The 25,079-nt window shown below is 47.2% G+C and overlaps 1 protein-coding gene across 1 annotated transcript; it reads left to right on the top strand.

Annotated features, from left to right (window-relative positions):
- The first annotated feature begins 20,991 nt into the window (after window positions 1-20,991).
- Window positions 20,992-24,751, top strand: LOC127001437 (uncharacterized). The gene is made up of 3 exons (XM_050865965.1): window positions 20,992-20,995; window positions 22,730-23,670; window positions 23,987-24,751. The coding sequence occupies exons 1-3, from the start codon at window positions 20,992-20,994 to the stop codon at window positions 24,038-24,040; spliced, it is 999 nt and encodes a 332-aa protein (XP_050721922.1). The 3' UTR covers window positions 24,041-24,751.
- The last annotated feature ends 328 nt before the right edge of the window (window positions 24,752-25,079 follow it).

A 25,079-nucleotide genomic window follows, 5' to 3' on the forward strand; every position in this document is an offset into this window, starting at 1 on the left:
AGGAAGAGGAGGAGGAGGAAGAGGAGGAACATGCGTGGGAAGGGGAAATGTGACTATGAGAGGGTACGGACGAGAGGCAAAAGAGGATAGAACGACAGAGATGAAAACAAAAAGGAGGAAGAAGAGGAAAATTATCATGTAGGAGGAACAAGGCGTGGGAATGGGAAATTGAGCTCTGTAAGGATAGCAACAGACGAGAACCAAATGCGTGGGAGTTACGGAGATGGAGCTGGGAGGGAAGGGCGGGGAGTATTACAAGGGAGGGAACGCTTGTAGGTATGAGGGAAGAGGGAAGGGGAACACGGCTTAACGACCTTGGCTAGTAGGCGTCTAACAGCGAGGGCGGAGATGTGTTTGTGATGACACCTCTTCCTGCCTGCTGGATGGGCCTTTGTCGCTGCGTTGAAGGGGAGGGAAGGGAGGGGCGGAGCGGATGTGGCGGAGGGGAAGTGAACAGCGGGGGTGATAAGGCCTTGGGGCACGCGAAGGTGAAGGGCAAGGACGGGTCTGAAGGGAAGTTCGGGAAGGTGGTGAGGGAAGGGAGATGGTCTGTAGAGGAAGGGTAGAGAAGTTTCAGCAGGTGGTTAGGGGAGAGAAGTGTGTAAGGGAAGGGTGGAGGGATGGAGGTGGAAGGGAAGAGAAATATAAGTAGGTAGTTAGGGAAGGGAGATGGTCTGTAGAGGAAAGGTGGAAGGGAAGGGGAATTTGAGCAGTTGGCTTGGAAATGAGGTGGTGGATGGAAGAATGGAAGGAAAGGAGGTGGGTGGAAGGGGAAGTCAGAGTAGGTGGTTAGGGAAGTGGTCTTTGGATGAAGGGTGGAGGTGGGTGCTGGGTAAAAGGGGAAGGGTGGAGGTGGATGGGAAGGGAAATTTAAATAGGTGGTTATGGAAGGGAGGTGGTCTGTGAGGAAGGGTGGAGGGGAAGAAGGCAAAGGGCAAGGACGACTCTGTAGGAAAATTTGTAAAGTCGTTAGGTGAGAGAAGTGGTCTTGAGGTGGAGGAGGAGGATGTGTGTGTGGCCGTGGGGAAGGTGGAGGTGTGTGGAGGGGAGCAGGTCCGCAGTGAGGATGAGGATGCGCTGAGGTGGAGTGGGATTGTTAACTGGGCTGACAGGTGGAATAGGGGGAGTGGGGCTGACAGGTAAATGGAGGGGGGGGGTCACAAGTAGAGGGAGGTGACTTGATGGGTTGGGGAATTTGGTGTGGGTGACAGGTAGAGAGGGGGGGCGGGGGAGGGCTATCAGGTGGAGGTGGGTTGGGAAAGTTGGTGGGGCTGATAGGTAGAGAGGGAGGGGGCTGTCAGGTGGAGGTGGATTGGGGAAGTTGGTGGGGCTGGTAGCTAGAGAGAGAAAGAAGGGGCTATCAGGTGTTGGGGTGGGGAGGTAAGTAGGGCTGACAGGTGGATAGAGGGGAGGGGCTGTCAGGTGGAGGTGGGTTGGGAAAGTTGGTGGGACTGAAAGGTAGAGAGAAAAAGAAGTGGCTATCAGGTGTTGGGGTGGGGAGGTAAATGGGGCTGACAGGTGGAGAGGGAGGGGGCTATCAGGTGGAGGTGGGGTTGGAGGGCTGGTGGGGCTGTCACGTGGACTAGTGGGGAGGGGCGGGGGAAGACAGGTGGGGCGTCAATGACAGTTTTATAACTCTGCAACACTCTGGAGGGTGACCATGGAGCGCTGGGTGGGCCGTGAGCCGCGGGGAGGGGCGTGGGGCGGGGCGGGGCGCGGCGGGTTACGTGGGGTTCCGGTCCCGAGGCGCCGCGGTGACCCTTGGGGCGGGGCGGGGCGGGGCGGGGTGAAGGTGGAAAGGGGAGGGACGGTTGATAGGAGTGGGGAGATGGAAATGGAATGGATGTGGAGAAGGAGTGGGTTGAAGAGGGGAGTGGTGGTGGAGAGGGGGAGGGGAGGTGGAGAGGGGCGTGGAAGTGGAGAAGGGAGTGGACTGAAGAAGGGAAGAGAGGAGGAAAGGATGAGGGAAATGGAAAAAAAGTGGAGAGGGAGGTAGTGGAGGAGGAGAAGTGGAGAGGAAGAGGGAATGATGAAGAAGGGGGTCGAGGTAGTGAGGGGGGGGGGGGGGGGCGGCGGTTTAGGAGGAGGGTCGCCGGCGCCGCTACAGCCCCACAGGAAGACGCGCCCCGTGACACCGGCTGGCCAGGTTTTTGTCATCGTCATTATACCCGCGGGTCGTTCATCCTCCCAAACCCGTGCCCTTCCTCCACCCTCTCTTCCTCCTCCCTTCCCTCCTCTCCCTCCCTCCCTCCACCCTTTCATTAATTCGTTTCCTCTGTCTCTTTCTTTATCCTCTCTCTCTCTCTCTCTCTCTCTCTCTCTCTCTCAAACCAGTGCCCTTCCTCTCTCTCCTCCCCTTCCTCCATTTTTTTCCTCTTTCTCCCTCCCTCCCGCTATTCCTCCTTTCATCCCTCCCTCTCTCTCCCTCCTTCTCTCCCTCTCTCTCCCACTTCCATTACTTTGTTTCCTTCCTCCGTCTTTCACTCCTTCCTTTTATCTTTCCCCCTCCCGTTCTCTCTCCCCTCTCCCCTCCTCTCGCATATCATTCCTCCCTCCCTGCTTAATGGTAACAGTATTATTTCTCTCTCTCTCTCTCTCTCTCTCTCTCGTGTAATTGTCCCCTCTGTCTGTCTGTCTTAATGCCTCCCTTCCTTCCTTTTTATTATTATTTTTTTCTTTATTTTTCTTACTCGGCACTACACACACACACACACACACACACAGGACAGGCCAGGACCAGACAGCCGCATCTCCCCTCTCGCGACCCAATCCACGAGAAGACAGAAGACAGGAGACAGGTAGATAGGAGGAGGAGGAGGAGAAGGAGGAGGAGGAACACTTGTGGTAAGGGGAAAAAGAGGACGAGGAGAAGAGGGAGAAGACGATGAGAATGAAGGGGAAGAAAAGGAAAAAGAGTAGCGGTAAAAAGAGAAGAGGAAGCAGACGAGTGATTAGGAGGAAATGGATCAAGAGGAGTAAGATAACGAGGAGAAAGAGGCGAAGAGAAGTAGGACGATGAAGGAGAAGAAGGAAGAAAAGTATAAATAAAAAAAAGTGGTCATGGTGGAGAAGAAGGGAATGAGAGTTTCATACAGAAGCATTCCAATAAGGAGGAGGAAGAGGATGGAGGAGTAGTAGAAGGTGGAGGAGGTATGCTACACGAGGTCGGGGTGGAGTAGGAAAAGAGGAACATTGTGGAGAAGGGGAAGGGAATACGGATACGATAGGCAAGAAGGGGAATGAAGGAGGAGTACAACAAGGAGGAAGAAAATGTGAAGGTAGAGGAGGAGGAGGATACATAGTGGAGAAGAAACTACGATAGATTGAGGTAGAAGGATAAAAAGACGAAGGTGGAGGAACAAGGAAGAAGAGAAAAAGAGGGACATGGGATAAAGGGAACGTAGGATATAGGGAAAAGGCGAATGAAAAGAAGGAAGAAGAAAAGGAGGTGGAGGACAAGGAAGGGGAGAAGACTGAATAAATTAATGATAGGAAAGAAGGCGGAAGAGGAGAAGTACAACAAGGAAGAGGAAGAAAATGTGGAGGAGGAGGTGGAGGTATGCTACACGGGTCGGGGTGGAGGGTCGCGCGGGCTGCCAGGTTTAATGCGGCAGGAACCAGTAATTACGCTTTTGTTGTGTTCTGGGTTAATGAGATGCGTATGGCAGAGCGGCCCTCCCTCCCTCCCTCCCATCTCTGCCTTTCTGCGACTTCCTCTCTCTCGCTCTCCTTTTTTTTTTTTTCCTCTTCTTGCTTTTTCCCTCGACTTTCTTTCCCGTGTCTCTCTCTCTCTTTTTTTTTTTTGTTCTTATTACCGTGTTTCTGCCTTTTCTGGTTCCTGGTTTTTCGTTTTTTTTATGAATTTTCCTTCTCTGAATTTTCTTTTCCTCCCGTTTTTTCTTTTTTTTTTTATTTCTGCAGCGTGTTTCTTGTTCCTGTTTTTTCGTTTCTCGTATAAATTTTTCTTCTATTTTTCCTTTCCTCCCTTTTTTCTTTTTTTTTCTGCACCATGTTTCTTGTTCCTGTTTTTTCGTTTCTCGTATAAATTTTTCTTCTATTTTTCCTTTCCTCCCTTTTTTCTTTTTTTTTTCTGCACCGTGTTTCTTGTTCCTGATTTTTTCCTTTTCTCGTATAATTTTTCCTCCTTGTTTTTCTCTTCCTCCCTTTTTTTCTTTTTTCTGCACCGTGTTTCTTGTTCCCGTTTTTTTCCTTTTCTCGTATAATTTTTCCTCCTTGTTTTTCTCTTCCTCCCTTTTTTCTTTTTTTCTGCTCCGTGTTTCTTGTTCCTGTTTTCTCCTTCTCTTTTGTCTCATTTTCTTTCTACCTTTTGCTTCGTTCCCGTTTTTCCGCTCTTCTTCTTTATCGACCTTCTTGTTTCCTGTTTTCCTCTTTCTTTTCCTCTATCCAGTTTCCGTTTCTGTTTTCTCATTCTTCTCTGGTTTTTCGTTATTCTTCTCTTGTCTTTCTCCTTTTTTCCTTTTTTCTTTTGTATTTCTTTTTCCTCGTTTCGTCTGTTTGTTGCTTTATCTTTCACTTCCTTTTTTCGTTTTTAATTTTTCGGGTCTATCATGTTTCCTGTTTTTTTTTCTGTCCCTCTCTAATTACTCATTCGCTCCATCTTTTCCTTCTTTTATTCAATTTTCTGAGTTCCTATTCCTCTTTTTCCTTCTCTTTCTTCCCTAATCTTTCTTTTCTTTCCTTCTTTTCTTTTGTCTTTAGCTTTATCGTGTTTCTTGTTACGTCTCTCTCTCTCTCTCTCTCTCTCTCTCTCTCTCTCTCCGGTATATATGGAGCTCATTTCGTAACCTCCTTCCCCTTCTATTTCTTTGTTTTTTCTTTTTATCATCTTTCTTTTCCCATTTATTCCCTTCCTCCGTCTTCCTGTTCTTCCTAATCGCAGAGACGTCGGGCCAACCATTCACATTTCTTCCCTTTTTCTTCCTCCTTTCGTACACTTTCTCCATCATTATTTTCATCATCATCATCATCATCTATTTTTGAATCTAGCTAGGTCCTATTTTCTACATTATGTTCTTGTTGGTTCCTTGTTCATCATCATCATCTTCTTCTTCTTCTTCTTCTTCTTCTACATTTTCAATACAATCAGCTGTTTAACAATGTATCTAGGTCATATTTAATTGTTTTATTTTATTATCTTCTTCTTCTTCTTCTTCTTCTTGTTCTTGTTCTCCTTCTCCTTCTCCTTTTTCAATATCATCAGCTGTTTAACAATGTATCTAGGTCATATTTTATTGTTTTATTTTATTATATTCTTTTTCTTCTTCTTCTTTTCTCCTTTTCTTCTTCTTCATCTGTTTTTTTGTTTTATTTAATCTAGCAAGGCCTTTTTTTTATCCTTTTTTATTGTCCTCTTCGTTTTTTCTTCTTCTCCTCCTCCTCCTCCTCCTCCCTCCCACGGCACTCTCGTTATCTCCCCGCCTCGACGGCTGCTTGCCAGGGGTGACGGATCCTTGAGGGCGCCAGACACCCGGCAGGAGGAGGAGGAGGGGGAGGAGGAAGAAGAGGAGGATAAAGACCAACAAAAACCAAAGTGGATGAGAATAAAAACAAGGGAAGGCAGGAGGGAAAAGGACTAATACGGTTGAAAAGTTGACCTCATGACAGCTCTGTAGAATAAGGGTGAAGAGGAGGATGATGATGTGGAAGTAGAAGAAGAAGCAGAAGAACAAAAGAGAGAGATGAGACACAAGATTAGGAGAAAAAAAAGAGAAGAACTGGGAGGAGGCGGAGGAGGAGGAGGAGGATTATTAAAAAAAAATAAAAATAAAATAAAAACACACAATGAATGAGAAGAAAAACAAGTAAAGATGAAGGGGAAGAAGAAGAAGAAGAAAGGAGAGCAGGAAGAGACGCAAGATTAGAAAGATAACAATAAAGAAGAAAAGGAAGGAAGGTAGAGGTGGTCGTGGTGGGGGGGGGGGGGGTCTCAAGGTAGAGGAAGTGAAAAAGAAGGTAGAGGGAGGGAGGGGAAAAAAAAGAAGAGGGGGAGGGGGGGTGGTAGAAGGGAACGCGGTGGCTTAGTTGAAGATTACAGTTGATGCGTCTGACACTTGACCTTCTCTCTCTCTCTCTCTCTCTCTCTCTCTCTCTCTCTTCTATTTGCATTTCACTTATTTATTCATTCACTTATTTTATTGTGTTTATTCTTCTGTTTTAGTTTTGTTTCTGTATTCATTTAGTCATTTACTGTGTGTGTGTGTGTGTGTGTGTGTGCTGGTATATCCTGTTGCGTGTATGGAGTGTGATAATATGGTTGCTGGAAGTGTGGTGGTGTGGTGTGGCGCGGTGGTGGAGTGATGCAACGCAGCAGCAACGTTTGGAGAGACAGGAAGGGTACATGTCATCAGCGTGTAGTGAGGGGGTGCTGGTGGTGTTGATGTAACGTTTGGAGTGACAGGAAGTGGACGTGTAAAATAGGGTGTAGTCTGGGCGTGCTGGAGAGTGTATCTTGTTCCATATGTTACGTTAAGTTGGATGTAAGTTTTGAACAGACGAAGGAATGTTGCTTTTTTCATTTTATTTCATTTGAGTGTTCTGTGGTATCGTCTTTTGTGTTGTGTTGTGCTGTGTGTGCTGTGTCGATCCGCAATACCTTGAACCGTGACATTGTGCTTCTGTCACTTTGTAATCTCTATTATTCAACAGTGCGGCACGATGTTCTAATGTACAGGTCTACGCTAGGCTAGTTAATGCTATGTTATGAGCTACGGGTATGCTTTGCTGTGTTGTAATGTGCTGTTGTGGTGTGTTGTGTGCTGTGTGGTCAGTGTTGTGGGGTTTTGTGTTGTGTACCGTGATGTTTTGTGTTGTATTAGGCCGCACTATGCTGTGTTATGCTGTGGTGTGTTGTGCCGTGTATTGTGTCATAGTGTACCGTGCTGTGCCGTGTTATGCTGTGGTGTGTTGTGCCGTGTATTGTGTCGTAGTGTACCATGCTGTGCCGTGTTTGCTGTGGTGTGTTGTGCCGTGTATTGTGTCGTAGTGTACCGTGCTGTGCCGTGTATGCTGTGGTGTGTTGTGCCGTGGTATTATGTCGTAGTCTCGTATTGCTGTGCTGTGTTGTATTATACCGTGTCATGCTGTGTTTATGCTGTGCCGTGCTGTCATTCCGGTATTGACAGCAAAGCGCGTGCCGTAATTCACGTCTTTGTTCGGCGTCGCGTTCTTCCGCCGCCGCCGCTCCTCCTCGTGTGCCGGCCCTCGTTCCTTTTTAGGGCCGCGGCTGTAAAGGAAGAAGTTCCCTCCCGTCGCCGTTACTTTTATTGTTATCGTTGTGAAGGAAAGGTTAATGGAGGCGGGAGGGAAGAAGTAATGTCGTGAGAAAAGGAGGAAGTAGTTATTATAATGATGCTGCTACTACTATTACTACTACTACTACTATTACTACTACTACTATTACTACTACTACTACTATTACTACTACTACTATTACTACTACTACTATTACTACTACTACTATTACTACTACTACTATTACTACTACTACTACTACTACTACTTCTAATAATAATAGTAATAGGGAAAAAAACATTAAAAATCTCTTAAGGATGTAAAAGGAAATGGAGGAGTAAAAAATAATAATTGTCAGGAAGAACGACAAAAGAGAATTATGCGATAGAAACAAACAAACAAACAAACAAAAATGCATAAAGAAAAAAATAAAGTAAAAAAAAAAAGAATATCGGCAAAAACTTCACAATATTTACCTTTATTCATCACCACCACCTCCTCCTCCTCCATTTCCCACCTGAATACCTTCCCCAGGCTAACCACAGGGGAGGGGAGACTAGTACCTGTGAAGCTTCAATGGGGAACCTGTGAGGGGAAGAGGGGAGGAGGGGGTGAAGGGGAAGGGGAGGGAGGGTCTGAAGGGACACAGGGAAGCCAAGGTGTTCTTCGGCTGTGGTAATCTGTGAGGGAAAGGGGAAGAGGAAGAGGTATGGGGAGTGAGGCTTAACTGGGAGGGCATGGATGAGGGGACACTTGTAGGGAAAGGGGAAGGGAAGGAGAGGCAGGGGCTGAAGGGACGCAGGTAGGCAAGGGGAGGGGTAGGGGAGGCAGATCTGAGGGGACACAGGTATAGGGAAGGGGAAGGGTAGGGGAGGCTGGTCTGAAGGGACAGGTAGGCAAGAGGAAGGGCAGGGGAAGAGGAGGGAAGGCAGGGTCTGAGGGGACAGGTAGGGAAGGGGAAGGGTAGGGGAGGCAGGGTCTGAGGGGACAGGTAGGGAAGGGGAAGGGTAGGGGAGGCAGGATTTGAGGGGACAGGTAGGCAAAGGTGCTGTGCTGTGGCGAGCTAATCCTTGACTTTTCTCTCCCGGCAGGTGAGTGTGGCGGCGCGTGTAAGGGCGTGGGGAAGCCGCGGTCCGCCAGGCTCAGGTGGGTGGAGGCGAGCGGCAGGCATGGAACAGGTGAACACGCAGGTGGACGGGAGGTGAGGGGAGAACACCTTCCCGTCGACCTTGGCCACAGGTAGATGAGGTGTTCAAAGATGGCGAGTTATGAATGACTCACTCCTGCCTGTGTGTGATGCCCCGGAGGAGGAGGAGGAGGAGGAGGAAGGCGTCTAAGTCCCGACCTGGTTGCAACCTGTGGAGTTGCAACGTTGCCAAGTTTTCCTGCTGTACCAAGTTAGACGCCCTTTTGCAGACCAGTCTAGCGTTTCCACGGCCCACCCGCGGCCCGCCCCCGCCCACCGCGCCTGGGAGGGGTGGAGGGTGCTGCGGGCGTCCCTCGGGGGGTGAGAGGCAGAGGGGACCGAGGGGAAGGCAGCTCAGCGAGTCTCCTGAGGCACTCTTTCTTGGACGCCATTAAAGGGGAGAGAGTGTTGCCGGTGACCGTCGACTCCCCTCGCTTCCCCTCCCTCTCTCCCACCCACCTCTCTTCCCTCCCTCTCTCCCACCCTCCCTTCTTCCCTCCCTCTACCTCCCTCCTTCCTTTCTTCCAGCTCCTCTCCGCTGCCTACGCTTCTTGTCCTCACTCCTTCGCTTTCCTTTTTCTTGTTTCTCTTACACTCTTACCATTCGCTTATTCTTCCTATTCTCTTGTCTTCTCGCCTTTCCCTTCCTTTTTCTTCTATTTCTGCACTCTCACTCTCATTCGTTTAGTCTCCCTGTCAACCAAGTGCGTAGGCGGGTGTTCAGTTCCGTCCGGCGGGTATAGACACGTGCCTCCTGCGGCTGTCATGTCCGGCTCAGGTAATCACGCCACACCTGTTCATTATACTCATACATGATTATTTTTTACCCCCGCCCACTCGACACGACACTCCGGGATGTGAACGCGAGGACGAACGAGCGGGGAAAAAAGAGTGAGAGACGGCGCGGCACAGGTCGGGTGAGAGAGAGAGAGAGAGAGAGAGAGAGAGAGAGAGAGAGAGAGAGAGAGAGAGAGACGAGAACCTTTCCAGAAAATGCACTAGGGCGATTGAAGGGTACAAAACAGTTCCATTCCATGTGTGTGTGTGTGTGTGTGTGTGTGTCCTGAGCGAGTGAATGGGACGCGCTGGGAGCCAATCAGAGAAGCCGAGGAGGATGAGGCACGCGTGATGGCCAATTGAATGAGGGCAAAGGAAACTCACTTCGCGGGACAGTAAGGGGAAGAACCAACACACGAGGGGAGAGCCGAGCCAATCACGGGGGGCGCCTGGCACTTAAGGGGAGACAGCCTAAGGGGAGGAACAGGAAGGGAGGAGAATGTATTGGAGGGGATGGCATGGGAAGGGAAAGAAGGGATATAAAAAGGGAGGCATAGGAGGGTAATGGAAGGGATGGTATGGGAAGGGAAATAGAAGGGGAATTAAAGGAAGGGAAAGAAGGGAAATAGAAGGGGAAGTAGAGGAAGGTAATGGAAGGGATGGTATGGGAAAGGAAAGTAGAGAAATAGAAGGGGAATTAAAGGAGGGTATGGGAAGGGAAAGAAGGGAAATAAGTGATGAAATAAAGGAAGGTATGAGAGGGAAAATAAGGAAATAGAAGAGGAAGTAAAGAAATAAAAGAGGAAGGGGTGGGAGGAGCAGTGAATGAAGAGATATGGAAGAGAAAGGAAGGAAAGGTAAGAGAAGGAAGAGAAGGAAAAGATGAAGGATGGGAAGGAGGAAATTTAATGAAAGAGAAGGGAAGATAATAAAAGGTTAAGGGAAGGAAGGAAAGGAGAGGTAAGGGAAGGAGAGAGAAAAAAAACTAAAAATGTGAGGAAAGGAAAGATGAATAAATTGAGGAGGAAGGGAAGAGTAAGGGAAGGGAGAGCTGGGTACTTAGAAGGGATGGAGGAGCTTGCGAGTAATTGAGAGAGAGAGAGAGAGAGAGAGAGAGAGAGAGAGAGAGAGAGAGAGAGAGAGAGAGAGAGAGAGAGTATATACACACACACACACACACACACACACACACACACAGATCAATACAAGACCACTCCGTATTAACGCAACTCTCTCTCTCTCTCTCAAACTTGTGCATATGGGAAAAACAGAGAGGAGTGGAAGTATTGGTAGAGATGAGGAAGAAGGAAGAATGGAGGAAGAAGAGGAGGAGGAGGAGGAGGAGGAGGAGGTATTAATGATGAAAATAAATGATGCAGAAAAAAGTGATGTAACTCCACTCCTAGGCCACTCCACAACTCCACTCCAATGCCACTCCACAACTCCACTCCTAGGCCACTCCACAACTCCACTCCTATGCCACTCCACAACTCCACTCCTATGCCACTCCACACGTCCTCTTTGACACTCCCCTTTCCTTGGTACTTCCCACCCTGACACTTCCCTCTTCAGACACCCTCAACTATCTCTCACACTTCCCCTCCCCGACTCTTCTACTCTCATCTCCTCCGACGCTTTCCTTCTGTTTCTTCCTCTCTTTCCTTTTTCTACTCCTTTTCTTTCTTTCCGTATTTTTCCTCCTCTTTCCCTTCCTTCCCTCTTCCTTTCCCTCCATTCCCCTCACTTCGTTCCGTTTCCTTCTTCTACTTTCATTTCCTTCTGGTCTTTTCTCTCTTTCCTTTTTCTACGCTCCTTTTCTTTCTTTCCTTATTTTTCCTCTTCTTTCCCTTCCTTCCCTCTTCCTTTCCCCTCCCCTCCCTTCACTTCCTTTCCTTTCCTTCTTCTACTTTCCCTTTCTTTCCTTTATCTTCCTTGAATTTTCCCGCCTCTGCTTTCCCATTTTTCCTTCCCGTCCTTTTCTTCATTTTCTTTCCCTTAATTTTCCAGTTCTAGTCTTTCGTCTTCCTCCTTTTCTTTCTTTTCTAACTTTTTTTTCTCCTTTTTTTCCCCCTTCTCTTCCTTCTCCCTTCTTTTCCCCTCACTTCCTGCCGTTTCCTTCTCTCATTTTCCAGTTCTGGTCTTGCCTCTCCTTTTCTTTCTTTTCTCTAACTTTTATATCCACTTCTTCTCTTTCTCTTCTCCCTTCCCTCCCTGGCCTTCCATTTTGTCTCTCCATCTCTCCCTACCTGTCTGCCCAACGCCAAGCCTGCATCACCTGGATTAGGCCTTCCCTCTCCTGCACATCGAGGGGCCTTTTCTTCCCCTATTTTCTATTTTGGCTTCTTGTCCTCCTCCTCCTCTTGTTCGCTTATTTTGTTCTTGCTTTTGTTCTATTCTTGTTCTTGCTGTTGTGCTTCTTTTTATTTTTCTTGCCTTCTTACTGTATCTACAACTACTATTACTACTGCTACTACTACTACTACGTTTACTACTACTATTACTACTACTACTTCTACTACGTCCACTACTACAACTACTACTACTACTGTTGCTTCTGCTGCTATAGGAGGAGAGAGGAGGAGGAGGATCACTAAGCCTCTCCGTTCACTCGTTCAATCTGTTAATCGCTTAAATCGTTCTGTTATTTATATCGCGCTTCCCTTTATTTGTTCATTAATATTAGTATCGTCAGGTGGCCACATCAAGCGCCACTAATGCATCATTGTGGTGTTTTCTGGTCCAGTGGCTTAGCTCTAATAATAGCCTCGGTCGTGTTTTTATTTGCTTCTTCCTCTAATTAACAATCACGCCTAACCGAACCTGCAGTCAGTATTCATGGAGAGTAATTCAAACGTTCATTAACTCATTTACTCGGCGATTAGTAAGCGCGCACGACACGGCTCTTCCCGAGGCGGCGTTATTGGGAGTTTTTTTATGGCTCTTCATTTGCATATTTATTACGACAGGTGTTGAGTCCGCCCCCCCCCCCCCTCTAACCACACGCCCTTTATTGTCTGCCAGACTAATGCTTCCCTCCCCCCGAGCCGCGTGTCGGAGGGTCTTTGTCGGCCCCCGCCGCCTCCTCCTCTTCCTTTGCGCCTCCCCCGCTCACGACGCGTTAAGCTGCCGCCGGTGCCCCCTCGTGCTGATGACGGGCGTGCTGATGGGCTGTCATCACTCTTTCAAAATATATAAAATATGTAAGCACACGAGCGAGCACGGACACCCAGTGCACATACCCACAAACTGACAAACACAAAAAAAACTTACAGAAATATAACCAAACTCACACATGGTTTATATATATATATATATATATATATATATATATATATATATATATATATATATATATATATATATATATATATATATATATATATATATATATATATATATATATATATATATATATATATATCCTCTTCACCTCCTCGTCAATATTTATCTTGTTTGGCGTAAATCTCTACCTTGCTCTCCACGTCGTCTCCCTTCCGTATGGAATGTTGATGGGGATGTGACGACCAGAGATGAGCAGAATGTATATTTTTCAGTATATGCGAATGCAAATACTAACTCATTATTCGCGAATGCAAAGATTGTTTGAAACGCTTCCAAAGTACTGCCACACCTCCTTTAATGAGAATGCACCGCTCAACAGTGTGGAGGCGCGGTTATTAGAACTCGGCCACTGGGCCTATGTGGTGGGTGGTGGCGCCGTGACGGTGGGTCGAGGATAATCTTACAGGATTCAAACGCGTAGCGAACTGGTACTGGGCGAACTGGAAACGGACCCAGAGCAGATCATGTCGAAGTCTCTCTCTCTCTCTCTCTCTCTCTCTGCATTTGTAGTATTTCCAATGTTATGAGAATATTTTTCGAAGAGACCTATTAATTGGTATTCGATATACGCAAAATACTCTTATGGCAACGTGCGGATGCCATTGCGAATATGAGAGAAAAATTCAAAGGAATGCAAATATAGCGAATGGGAATGTGAATACAAATAGTCGCACCATCCCTAGGGAGTTTTAGTAGTGTGCCGAGTGGGAACGGATTGCTGAGTGGGAGTGTAGTAGTGACGGGGAGACGAGTGCAGAGGAGTGGAGTGATGAGTGAAAAAAGGAGAAAGGAGTAGTGAAGTGGTGCATGGGAGGAGTGCCTGAGTGGAAACAGAGGAAGTGGAAGAGCTATGAGAAGGTATACTGAGTGGTAGAGGACTGGCGAGAGGAAAAGTCAGAGTAGAGGGTATAGTATTGCATGGGAGAAGTGGTGAGTGGCAAGCCAGAGTAGTGTTGCATGGGAGAGGAGCGTTGCAGGGCAGGGAAAGGGGTGGTGAGACTGGTGACTGGGAGAGGAGGAGTTTAGCATGCATGGGAGCGGGGTATGCAAGTGGAGAGCCGCGCCAGCCACTCGAGCATCTCCCAGCAGCCGGTTTCCCCAATAAATATGAGATTGCTTCGGTTTAGCTGGAGGGAGGGAGGGAGAGAGGTAGGTAGGAGAGGAGGGGAAGGAGGGAGGGAGGAAAGAAATAAGGAAATGAACGGATCGAGGGAGGAAAGAAATAAGGAGGTGAACGGATCGAGGGAGGAAAGGAAGGGTAGGAGAAAGGCCGGGAAGGAAGGAAATAAGGAAGCGAATGAAATGAGAGGAGGGAGGTAGGGAGGAAGAGAGGGAGGGAAGGAAAGAAGAACTAAGGAAGCGAACGAAACGAGGGAGGAAGGAGGGGTTGGAAGAAGGGAGAGAAGGAAGTAAATAAGGAAGTCAACGAAACGAGGAGGAAGGGAATGAGAGGAGGGAGGAAGGGAATGAAGGGAGGAAATAGGAAGCAAACTGATCGAGGGAGGGAAGGAAGGGTAGAAGGAGGAAGGGAGGGAATAAGCAAGGAAGGAAACGGAGAGAATTACTAAACGAGGGAGAACTGTAAGAAAAAAAAATAGAAGCCAGGAAGAAGGGAAGGAAGGAAGGAATAAGGAAGCGAACGAAACTAGGGAGAGAGAAGAGGGAGATAGGGAGGGAGGGAATAAGCAAGGAAGGAAACCAAGCGTATAACTGAAAGAGGAAAGGAGAGATTGCGGGAAAAGAGAAGAAAGAAGCCAAGAATTAGAGGAGAGGGAAAGAGCAAGGAAAGAGAGAGGATGAGTAAAAGCAAATAAAAATAAAGAAGTAAGGAAGGGGAGGAGGGAGAGAGGGAGAGAATAAACGAGGGAGATAACGGAACGAGGAACAGAAGAAAGGAGAGGATGGAGGAAAGGAAATGTTATGGAAGAAGAAAGAGTCGAGAGAAGGAGAGAAAGAGGGAATAAACGAGAGAAAGGAGGAAGAGACGAAAAGAAAAGAAGGAAGAGAACGGAGGTAGTGTCGAAAGGAAGAAAAGGGGAGAAGGAGAGAAAAAGAAAAGCATTAGTGGAAAAAAGCGAAAGAAACACAAAGGAGGAAAAAATGGAGGGAGGCGTAAGAGAGAAAGGAAAATATATATATAGAAAGAAACGAAGGAAATTAAGAGGGAAGAAGAAAGGGAATGAAGGAGCCGTAAGAGAGAAAGGATGAGATAGAAAGAAACGAAGAAAATAAAAAGTCAGAAAGGGAAGGAAGGTGAAAAGAAGGCGTGAAAGGGAAAGGAAAAGAGGATAAACTAAACTATGAATGAAAAGAAAAGGATAAAAAAGAAGTGAAAGAAATTAATAAAAGGGAGGAAGAAAGGGAAATAGGCATGAAAGAAAAATAAAAAAAGCATAAAATAAACTACGAATGAAAAGAAGATAATAAAAAAAGCGAAAGAAATTAAGAGGAAGAGAGAAAGAAAACGAAGATAGAAAGAAGCGAAGGAAATTTAGAGGTAAGAAAAAAAGGGGAAAGAGGCATTAAAGAAAACGGAGAAAAGGATAAACTAAGCTATACGAATAACCAAAACAACCTGCAAACTTCACCTTCTTGTGCTTTAAAAAAAAAACTAACTCATATACATTCGTAGGAGACGCGAGGTAAGGCAAGAAGGAAAAAGGAGGAGGAAAAGAGGGAAAAGCAAGAGAAATGAAGATGTGGGAGAGAGTGCAGGGAAAGAGAAAACGGGAAGTGGGAAAAAATATGAGAGAGGAAAGATGAGAGAGAGAGAGAGAGAGAGAGAGAGAGAGAGAGAGAGAGAGAGAGAGAGGTAAATAAAGTGAGAGAAAAGGATAAGAGAGGGATAGACGGTAGGAAAAGAGGAAAATGGGAAAAGTAAGGAAAGGGAGAGTGAAGTTAGGGAAAAAAGAGATTAAGAGTGAAGAAGAAACAGGGAGAGGATAAGGAGAGAAAGATTGAGAAGGTAGAAGATAAGGGAGGGAAAAGGTATAGTAAAAGAGAGATTGAAGATGAGTGACTGTGACAGGGAGAGGATAGGGAAAGAGGGAGCAGAAAGGAAGATGAGGTTAGGGAAAGAGAGGGAGAGAGAAGGAAAGAAGGAAAAGTGAGTGAGAGAAGAAATAAGATGATGGAGAGGGAAGGGAAAGAGAGTGAAAGGGAAGATGAAGGAGAGAGAGGACGAGAGAGGGTAGGGAAAGAGAGGAAAAGGGAAGATGAGGGACAGAGAGGACGAGAGAGGGTAGGGAAAGAGAAGGAAAGAAGGAAAAGTGAGGGAAGAAATAAGAAGATGATGAAGGAGAGGGAAGGGAAAGAGAGTGAAAGGGAAGATGAGGGACAGGGAGGACGAGGGTATGGAAAGAGAGAGGAAGAGAGTGGCGCCGCGGGTAACCGGAAGGGCTGTAAAATTCAGTCTCACGTGCCTCAAGAATGGGCGCATACCTGAGGGGGAAGCTCCGACAGGTTTTTAAAGGTGGGAGGCTGAGAGGCGCTGCTGGGGGAGACGATAATACAGGTGGTGGGAGACTTTGCTGGTGCTGGGAGATTAGAGGAGATGGGGAGACTACTGGGGAGATAATACTGGTTGAGGGAGGCTGTGGCGGTGTCGGGGAAGTCCTGGGAGATAATACTGAGGTTGTGCAAGGCTGTGGGGGTGTTGGGAGATTACAGAGGTGCTGGGGAGGCTAAGATGGCCCTGGGAAGACTATGATGGTGCTGGCCTGCTGGGGAGACTAAGGGGTGAAGGTTTTGGGGAGATAACTGTGGTCCTAGGCAGAGTATACGTGGGTGCTAGGGAGACTAAGGGTGTGCAGGGGTGACTAAGAGTGTGCAGGGGTGACTGTGGGGGTGGTGGGTAAGCTGTTTGGTTGCTGGGAGATTATATTACTGAAAGGGAGCAGAGCCAAATGGAAGGGAAGGGAAGGGAAGAAGGGAATGAATGGGAGTGGAAAGATTGGAAGGGAATATGAGAACGGAAAAGATTGGAAGGAAGTAGAGTGGAGGAAGAGGCATGAAAAATAATTGAATGTGATTTTTATATGTTCGGCGTACAACGGGGATAGGCTTTAATGATTGGGCTTTTTTATTTTTTTTATTTTTTATTTTGCTGGTCGGCTCCAGTCCATCAGTGACGCAGGCAAGTGCATTTTAGTGGCGCCATTCTTGCAGGGGTCACTTTTGATTCTTTTGTTGAGTTTTATTAGAGTGCGGGTTATCTCAGGCCACTAGCTCGGCGATGGATGAAAATTGTCAGCTTGCAGCGAAGAGAAAGGAATGGGAGTAGAAAGGAGCCGGGAGGAGTCGAAGGGAATGGAAGACAATGGAAAGGAATGCAGAGTGGAAGAGAATCAAAAGGAAGGGAACAGAAGACAATGGGAAGGAGTGGCATGGAAGGAGAAATGCAGGCGAGGGAAGTCTGGGCTAGTGGGACTATTCATGCGTCATAAGAGAAAGCAGAGACCGAGGAAAAGGTGCGGAAAAGACGAGTGCAAATGAGTTCAGATTCCGGCGATTGACGCGGCGGAGGGCGGGAAGGAGGCGGCGACGACCAGGAAGTGAAGGTGGTGAGGAAGACCCACCAATAATAACCCGAATCCAAGAAGTAAGAAGCGTGACGTGGGATATTTGATTTGAGGGTGCGGGCGTTGGCATGGAGGAAGGGGGGGAGAAGGGGAGAGGAGGGGCAAACCGCAGGGGCTCTCGTGTGTGTGTGTGTGTGTGTGTGTGTGTGTGTGTGTGTGTGTGTGTGTGTGTAGATGTGAAGAAAGGTCGACTGATAGATATGTTTTTTTTGTGTGTATAGATAAGTAAGTAGATAGACGGGTAGAAAATAGGTAGTTAGGTAGGTAGGTAGGTAGACAGGTGTGTGTGTGTGTGTGTGTGTGTGTAAGTATATTTAAGTGCGTGTAAGTGTAAGCTACAGGTGTCCGTCCAGGTGGGAGGAAGCGGGGAGCAGGAGGAGGGGAGGGGAGGGGGTAGTGGGGGGAAGGGGCGGGGGCGCTCTACCCAGGGGGCCGGTTATCGATGCTTCCCCTGAGTGTGATGGATCTCGGCGCCCATGAATAATGGATCGCGAGCCCTTCGAGGTAACGCACTAAGAACATCCCTCCCTCAGTGCTAAGGTGTGTGTGTGTGTGTGTGTGTAGGGAGGGGTTAGAGAGGCGGTGGGAAGCATATCAAGGCGGGGGTGAGCTTGGAGAGATAGCGTGCATTATCTTAGGGTGTTGCAGAGACTAGGAAGATGAGGGGGAGACTGAGAAATAAGGGGTGAATGTAAGGGTGCTGAGAACCGCGATGATTTTGGGGAGACTATAGTAGAAGTGCTGAGGAGAGACTGGGGAAATTAGGGAGGCTATGGAAGTGCTGGAGAGATTATGGGATTACTGGAAAGACTACGAGAGAGCTGGTGAGAGGATTGAAGTGCTGAGAAGGTTATGGAGGTGCTGGAAAGACTGTTTAAGTGCTGGGGTGAAGTTAGTGAGATTAGAGAGGTTATGAACATATTGGGGAGACTTAGAGGGTGAGGTGTGCGGTGAAGGAGGGCAGGGAGGAGTAGTAGAAGGAGGGCAGGGAGGAGTAGTAGAAGGAGGGCAGGGAGGAGTAGTAGAAGGAGGGCAGGGAGGAGTAGGAGAAAAAGGAGGAGGAAAAGTGGGGTGGAAGGAGGAAGCAGCGCAAGGTATACTTAGATAAGAACACACCTTCGTAAGAACACGCACATGGTTCCTTGATGACAGCGGTGCCCTCGGGAAACACACACACACACACACACACACACACACACACACACACACACACATAATGATTAGAATCTTCCACCAATTCAAATCGTGTACGCCTTCCCCCCAAAAAAACTATACATAAGCTTAGATTACAGCAAATGATAAAATGAAGGGTATTACGAACTTCATGAACAAAAAGAACGAACACACACACACACACACACACACACACACACACCTAATGATTATAATGTTCCACTAATTCAAATCGTGTACGCCTTCCCCCCACAAAAAAAAAAATATACATGAGCTTGAAAAAAACCCAGATTACAGCAAATGATAAAATGAAGGGTATTACGAACTTCATAAACGTAACACACACACACACACACACACACACACACACACACACACACACACGACCTTCCGCCTGTGTGTGTGTGGGTGGGGGTCGGGGTCACGCCTTGCCTCGCTCCCCTGAGGAATCTGACCCATATTCTGGCGGAAGCTCGAGAGATCACCTTTCCCATAGACCCGCCGCCCCCACGACCCGCTGGCGACGAGGAGCATATGTAGCAGCCCCGTGTGTGTGTGTGTGTGTGTGTGTGTGTTTATCAAGTTCGTAATATTCTTCATTTTACCATATATTTCTGTTTTGTTTTGTACTTTCTGAAGCTTCTGTATATATTTTTTTTGGCATACACGATTTGAATTGGTAAAGTACTTCAGTCATTAAGGTGTGTGTGTGTGTGTGTGTGTGTGTGTGTGTGTGTGTGTGTGTGTGTGTGTGTGTGTGTGTGTGTGTGTTTATTAAGTTCGTAGGCTAATATTTTTCATTTTACCATATTTTTGTTTTGTTTTTTAACTTTCTGAAGCTTGTGTATACATATTTTTTTGCATACCCGATTTGAATTGGTTATTTCAGTCAAGGTGTGTGTGTGTGTGTATGTGTGTGTGTGTGTGTGTGTGTTATACCTTGTCCTCACGTGAATTATTAGTCCCGCCTGTCGTATTTCGTCGCTTTCGTTAGGTCACGTGTCAGATAAATCTATAGATACATGAATTTTGAGGCGGGTAATTCATTTTGGGTCCGCGATCGATCTTTCTACTGACGTCTGTAAGCTGAAAAAAATCCTCGCTGTACTTCGTGTTCTTTTTCTCTCTACTTTTTCTTTTCTTTCTACTCTTATCTCTACATCATCTACATACATATACATACATTATCTAAACACATTATCTCTATACATTATACACTACACATAAATAAATCTACATTATCTACAGTCATACATTATACATTCCATATTTACAGGTTGGGATAGGAGGGGGTGTCAAGAAAATGCTCCTTGGTAGAAAAAAATAAAAACAAGTAGGCTATTCTGTTCACTAGCTAGCCTATCCTTGTCACCATCTCCTCCTCTTCCTCTCCCACCATTATCTACATTATCTCTACATACTACACACCATCTACACACTTATTCACAAGGGCGTATCGTGTTCTGCCACCCAGCATTTTAGTTTTTTATCTATATTTTCTTTTTCGATTTTTTATTTTTATTTTCCCATGCGCGGCCTTCATCGGTAAACTCCCAACATCTTTCATTCCAAAATTTTACTCCCAATGGTTTATAGAATAGGCCCTTTAGACAACACCCTCATCACATCACATCAGTACGGTAGGTCCTATAGTTAACTGTATGTATTGTTTTCTTCACATTTTCGTCCATCTGTCACCCTTCAAATCATCCCGTCGCATTATATATACATCAGTAGGGCTTCTGGTGAACTGCATGTATATTGTTTGCCTCCTATTTTCCACCCATTTATTTATTTTTTTACGACACAGGAAGCGCGCCAAAGCCAAAGCAAATTAGGAAGCTTACAACCCAAAAAATAACACCCTGAAAAAGAGGAGAGAGAGAGAGAGAGAGAGAGAGAGAGAGAGAGAGAGAGAGAGAGAGAGAGAGAGAGAGAGAGAATTAACAAGGAGACAGTGAGGAAGGAAGAGGAAGACGGCGAAAGAGAAGAGGGAGAGGAATTCAGTGTTGGGAAAGGAGAAAAGGAAGGAAAGTGAATAAGGAAGGAAAGGAAAGGAAGAAGATAGTGTTGAGAGAGAGAGAGAGAGAGAGAGAGAGAGAGAGAGAGAGAGAGAGAGAGAGAGAGAGAGAGAGAGACCATGGCATTCACATTTCCCCTCTTAAAGGCGACCGTCTCCTAAACTGAGCATTTCGTCGGTTTTTCATTTTCCTTTTTCCACTCCGACTTTCCCATTTGGCGTATCGTCCTCAGGTTGCCCCAATTACTCCGAGACTTCCTCCGCTATTGCTCATTAAAGGCTATTGTTACCGCTTTATATCCCCGCTGCCGCCTCTTCCCGCTTTCCCTAGGTACCATCTCCCGCCACTTACTGTCCACCCACAAGGATTCATCTCCCATTGTTCACCGCGTTTCAGTGATTTGTGGGCCATATTACCAAACATTTCGGGGTCTATATTCTCAAGCATTTCGGGGCCTATATCCTCAAGCATTTCATGGCTTACACACCTACATTTGATAAGGCTTCCATGGAGGTTGTTGTTATTTCCATGGGTAGTTTTATGAGCCTAGTGATTGTATGACTATAGGCTTCTGCACGATGAATGTGAAAAAAAAAAAAGCTCATGACAGCCCGACTAACCCACATATGATAAGGCTTTAGTGGAGGATGTGGTTATTCACATGGGTGGTTTTATGAGCCCAGGGATAGTTTGACAAGGCTTCTTCACCATGACAGAAAAGACTCATGAAAATCCGACGTATCTCCCTTGTTGCCTTTGAAAAATGTTTGTACGTTAAAGTGATTTTGCGACGTTAACTTACAGATTCATTGGGATTCCTATTTCTTCGTTAGAATCGTAGCGTCACCGTCAAACTCATTTACGTGACTAATGTGAAGTTTCTTGTATCTTTTTTAAGAGATTGATGGGCGTCAACTTGCAGGCTCATGGACGACCGTATTTTTTTATGATGGGTCACAAGATTAAGCCATATATTCACCAGTAAGCTCATTAACGTATCTCTTTCAAGGGAATTAGTGTCGCATTAACTCGCACAGCCTAATTTTTTATTTTATAGGTTACTACATGGTTAGATTACAGTGCCACCAGGAAGCTTATTGAAGTGATGGATAGGGACGGGTTACCTCTTGCGAGTGATTTTTGGTGTCGATAACTTGCTGCTTCAACGTGACACAATATAGTCGTTCCTTAACCCGGTAGCTGCGGGGATCATGTTTCTTAAAGGCCAGTCTACACGAGAAATATGAGAAAAAATCATCAGTCACGCAAACCATTCTAAATATACGTGTATCAACGCATTGTGATCAGTTTATGCATCATCTATTTTTTTTGGGGGGGTTATATCATGGCAAAAATTTAGCCTGCCGCTGGTACATGGTAAAGCCACAAATTAGGCCCGTCGCTGCTACCGGGTTAACATTCGCGGGGTTACGAAACAGACCCCGCGAATGTTCAAGCTCCGCGAATATGTTGCTCCCCTTTTCTTATTTTCCTTCAATTTCGGCCTCCATTTTCTTCAGGTCACTGTTGCAAAGGCTACAGTGACTCAGGTGGCGATGACTTGCCTGTGACTGATTTTGATGTAGACTCAAAGGAAGAGATAGAAACTAGACAAGATGAGACATGTACCCAAAAGTTGACCCACCTTATCTTCCTTACAGAACTAACGAAGAGCCGTTTGTGTATCTTGATCAATATTATACCTACTCTTATAATAGGCCGCCAGGGTTGTACCGTCACCAACAGATATGAACATGTTTGAGCTTGTCAGAGAGAGAGAGAGAGAGAGAGAGAGAGAGAGAGAGACGGCGAAAGAGAAGAAGGAGAGTTGAGTCTTAAGGGAAGGGAGAGAACAAGGAAGGAAAGGAGAGGAAGGAAATAGTGTTGAGAGAGAGAGAGAGAGAGAGAGAGAGAGAGAGAGAGAGAGAGAGAGAGACAGGTAGTTTGGTAGTAAAATCATAATATCGTCGTGACAGTCATGTGGAAAGTCGACTTCTTTGTTATTCCGCCGTTGTCTTTATTTCCGCGGGTGACAAAGGTCAAGTTCGGGACTGTCATTGCCACCGCTCGCTGCTCTCACTACTCCCCCTCCTCTCCCCACAATTCCCTTCCCCCTTCTCCCCTCCGCTCTTCTACCACTTCTCCCCTTCTCTTCCCCCTTCCATCCCTTCTCCTATCTCCTTTTCCACTCCTCCTCTCCCCCCCCCCCCCTTTTCCCCCTTCCCGTCCTCTCCCCTTCTCCCTCTCTTTCCTCCGTGCCACAACCCACAGACACACAGTGCACACACATAACACATGCACGCTTACACACAGATGCATGCCTTCTTTCTCTGCAAAGTCCGGTCAAACTATATCAGTAATACATATTCAGTATAAGAAAAGTAAGTAATGAGAGAAAGTGACGGGGGATAACCCGTTAGTCTGTCAGTCAGTCAGTCAAGTGACGGGGGATAACCCGTTAGTCTGTCAGTCGGTCAGTCAAGTGACGGGGGATAACCCGTTAGTCTGTCAGTCGGTCAGTCAAGTGACGGGGGATAACCCGTTAGTCTGTCAGTCGGTCAGTCAAGTGACGGGGGATAACCCGTTAGTCTGTCAGTCGGTCAGTCAAGTGACGGGGGATAACCCGTTAGTCTGTCAGTCAGTCAAGTCAGTCAAGAGTGGCGGAGGGAGGATCCGTCTTGCTGTTAGTCAGTCAGTCAAGTCAGTCAAGAGTGGCGGAGGGAGGATCCGTCACGCTGTCAGTCAGTCAGTCAAGTCAGTCAAGAGTGGCGGAGGGAGGATCCGTCACGCTGTCAGTCAGTCAGTCAAGTCAGTCAAGAGTGGCGGAGGGAGGATCCGTCACGCTGTCAGTCAGTCAGTCAAGTCAGTCAAGAGTGGCGGAGGGAGGATCCGTCACGCTGTCAGTCAGTCAGTCAAGTCAGTCAAGAGTGGTGGAGGGAGGATCCGTCACGCTGTCAGTCAGTCAGTCAAGTCAGTCAAGAGTGGCGGAGGGAGGATCCGTCACGCTGTCAGTCAGTCAGTCAAGTCAGTCAAGAGTGGCGGAGGGAGGATCCGTCATGCTGTCAGTCAGTCAGTCAAGTCAGTCAAGAGTGGCGGAGGGAGGATCCGTCACGCTCTCAGTCAGTCAGTCAAGTCAGTCAAGAGTGGCGGAGGGAGGATCCGTCATGCTGTCAGTCAGTCAGTCAAGTCAGTCAAGAGTGGCGGAGGGAGGATCCGTCACGCTGTCAGTCAGTCAGTCAAGTCAGTCAAGAGTGGCGGAGGGAGGATCCGTCACGCTGTCAGTCAGTCAGTCAAGTCAGTCAAGAGTGGCGGAGGGAGGATCCGTCATGCTGTCAGTCAAGTCAGTCAAGAGTGGCGGAGGGAGGATCCGTCACGCTCTCAGTCAGTCAGTCAAGTCAGTCAAGAGTGGCGGAGGGAGGATCCGTCATGCTGTCAGTGAGTCAGTCAAGTCAGTCAAGAGTGGCGGAGGGAGGATCCGTCACGCTGTCAGTCAGTCAGTCAAGTCAGTCGAGAGTGGCGGAGGGAGGATCCGTCATGCTGTCAGTCAGTCAGTCAAGTCAGTCAAGAGTGGCGGAGGGAGGATCCGTCACGCTATCAGTCAGTCAGTCAAGTCAGTCAAGAGTGGCGGAGGGAGGATCCGTCACGCTTTCAGTCAGTCAGTCAAGTCAGTCAAGAGTGGCGGAGGGAGGATCCGTCACGCTGTTGATTAGTTTGTTAGTCAAGTCAGTCAAGAGTCAATCAGTCAATCAGTAAATCGGCCAGTCAGTCAGTCGTTATTCAGAGTGTCGGAGGAAGGATCCTTCACGAAGTTACGGAGGCAGGTTCCGTCGCGGTTTGGTCATGAACCTCCTTCAGCACAATCAGCGTCGGGGCGCCACGCGTTGAGGCCGCCGGGGAGGGGCCCGTGAGTTAGCGTGGTCCAAGTCCCGCCTTCCCCGGCAGCGGCCCCGCGTGCCGCGTGCTGCTGGTACTAGAGGCCACTCGCTGCTAGGCCCTGCACAACCTTTTACAAAACAGGAAACTTTAAGACGTTTTGTCAGAAAGTAAATAGAAAAACATGAAACTTAGTTACCGGAGCATCGGGAGTGGTCTGTAGATGGAAGTGGATGGCTTGCTGAACACGCCCTGTTGGAGGCCCCTGCTCCTCCTCTTCCTCTTGTTCCTCGATTTTGTCTTTTTTCTCTTCCTCCTCTTGCTCTTTCTCCTCCTCCTCCTCCTCCTCCTCCTCTTCCTCCTCTTCCTTCAAACATACTCTCTCGCACGTACAAGTGTTGTAATCAACTCTACAGGTCGATCTGATTAAACCACTAAATCGGGCAGCCTCGTTATGAGCAGACAGTCTTTCTGTTGCCTGCTTTCTCATGTTACCAACGGAGTGGTGGATGAGTGGAATAGGCTAGGCAGTCATGTTGTGAGCGCCAATACGATAGGCACATTAAAAAAAAAAAGATTAGATAAGTTCGTGGATAATGATGTTAGGTGGGGTTAGGGTCACAAGAGCTGCCTAGCATAGACCTACCGGCCTCTTTCAGACTGGGGAGAGGAACAGGTGGGGGTGAGAAGGGAGGGGGAAGGGGTGAGGGTCAGATGGGCCTTGGATTCCGTGCGTGTTTCCAAACGTCACCCTTTCCTTACTTTCCTTCCATTTGTTCCATCCATTCATTGTTTTGTTTTGTTTTTGTTTCAGGTCACTGTTGCAAAGGTTTCAGTGACTTGGCTGTGACTGTGTGATTTTGGCGTTTTTATGAT

Source organism: Eriocheir sinensis, chromosome 21 (assembly GCF_024679095.1).
Source record: "Eriocheir sinensis breed Jianghai 21 chromosome 21, ASM2467909v1, whole genome shotgun sequence".
Taxonomy (NCBI): Eukaryota; Metazoa; Arthropoda; class Malacostraca; order Decapoda; family Varunidae; genus Eriocheir; species Eriocheir sinensis.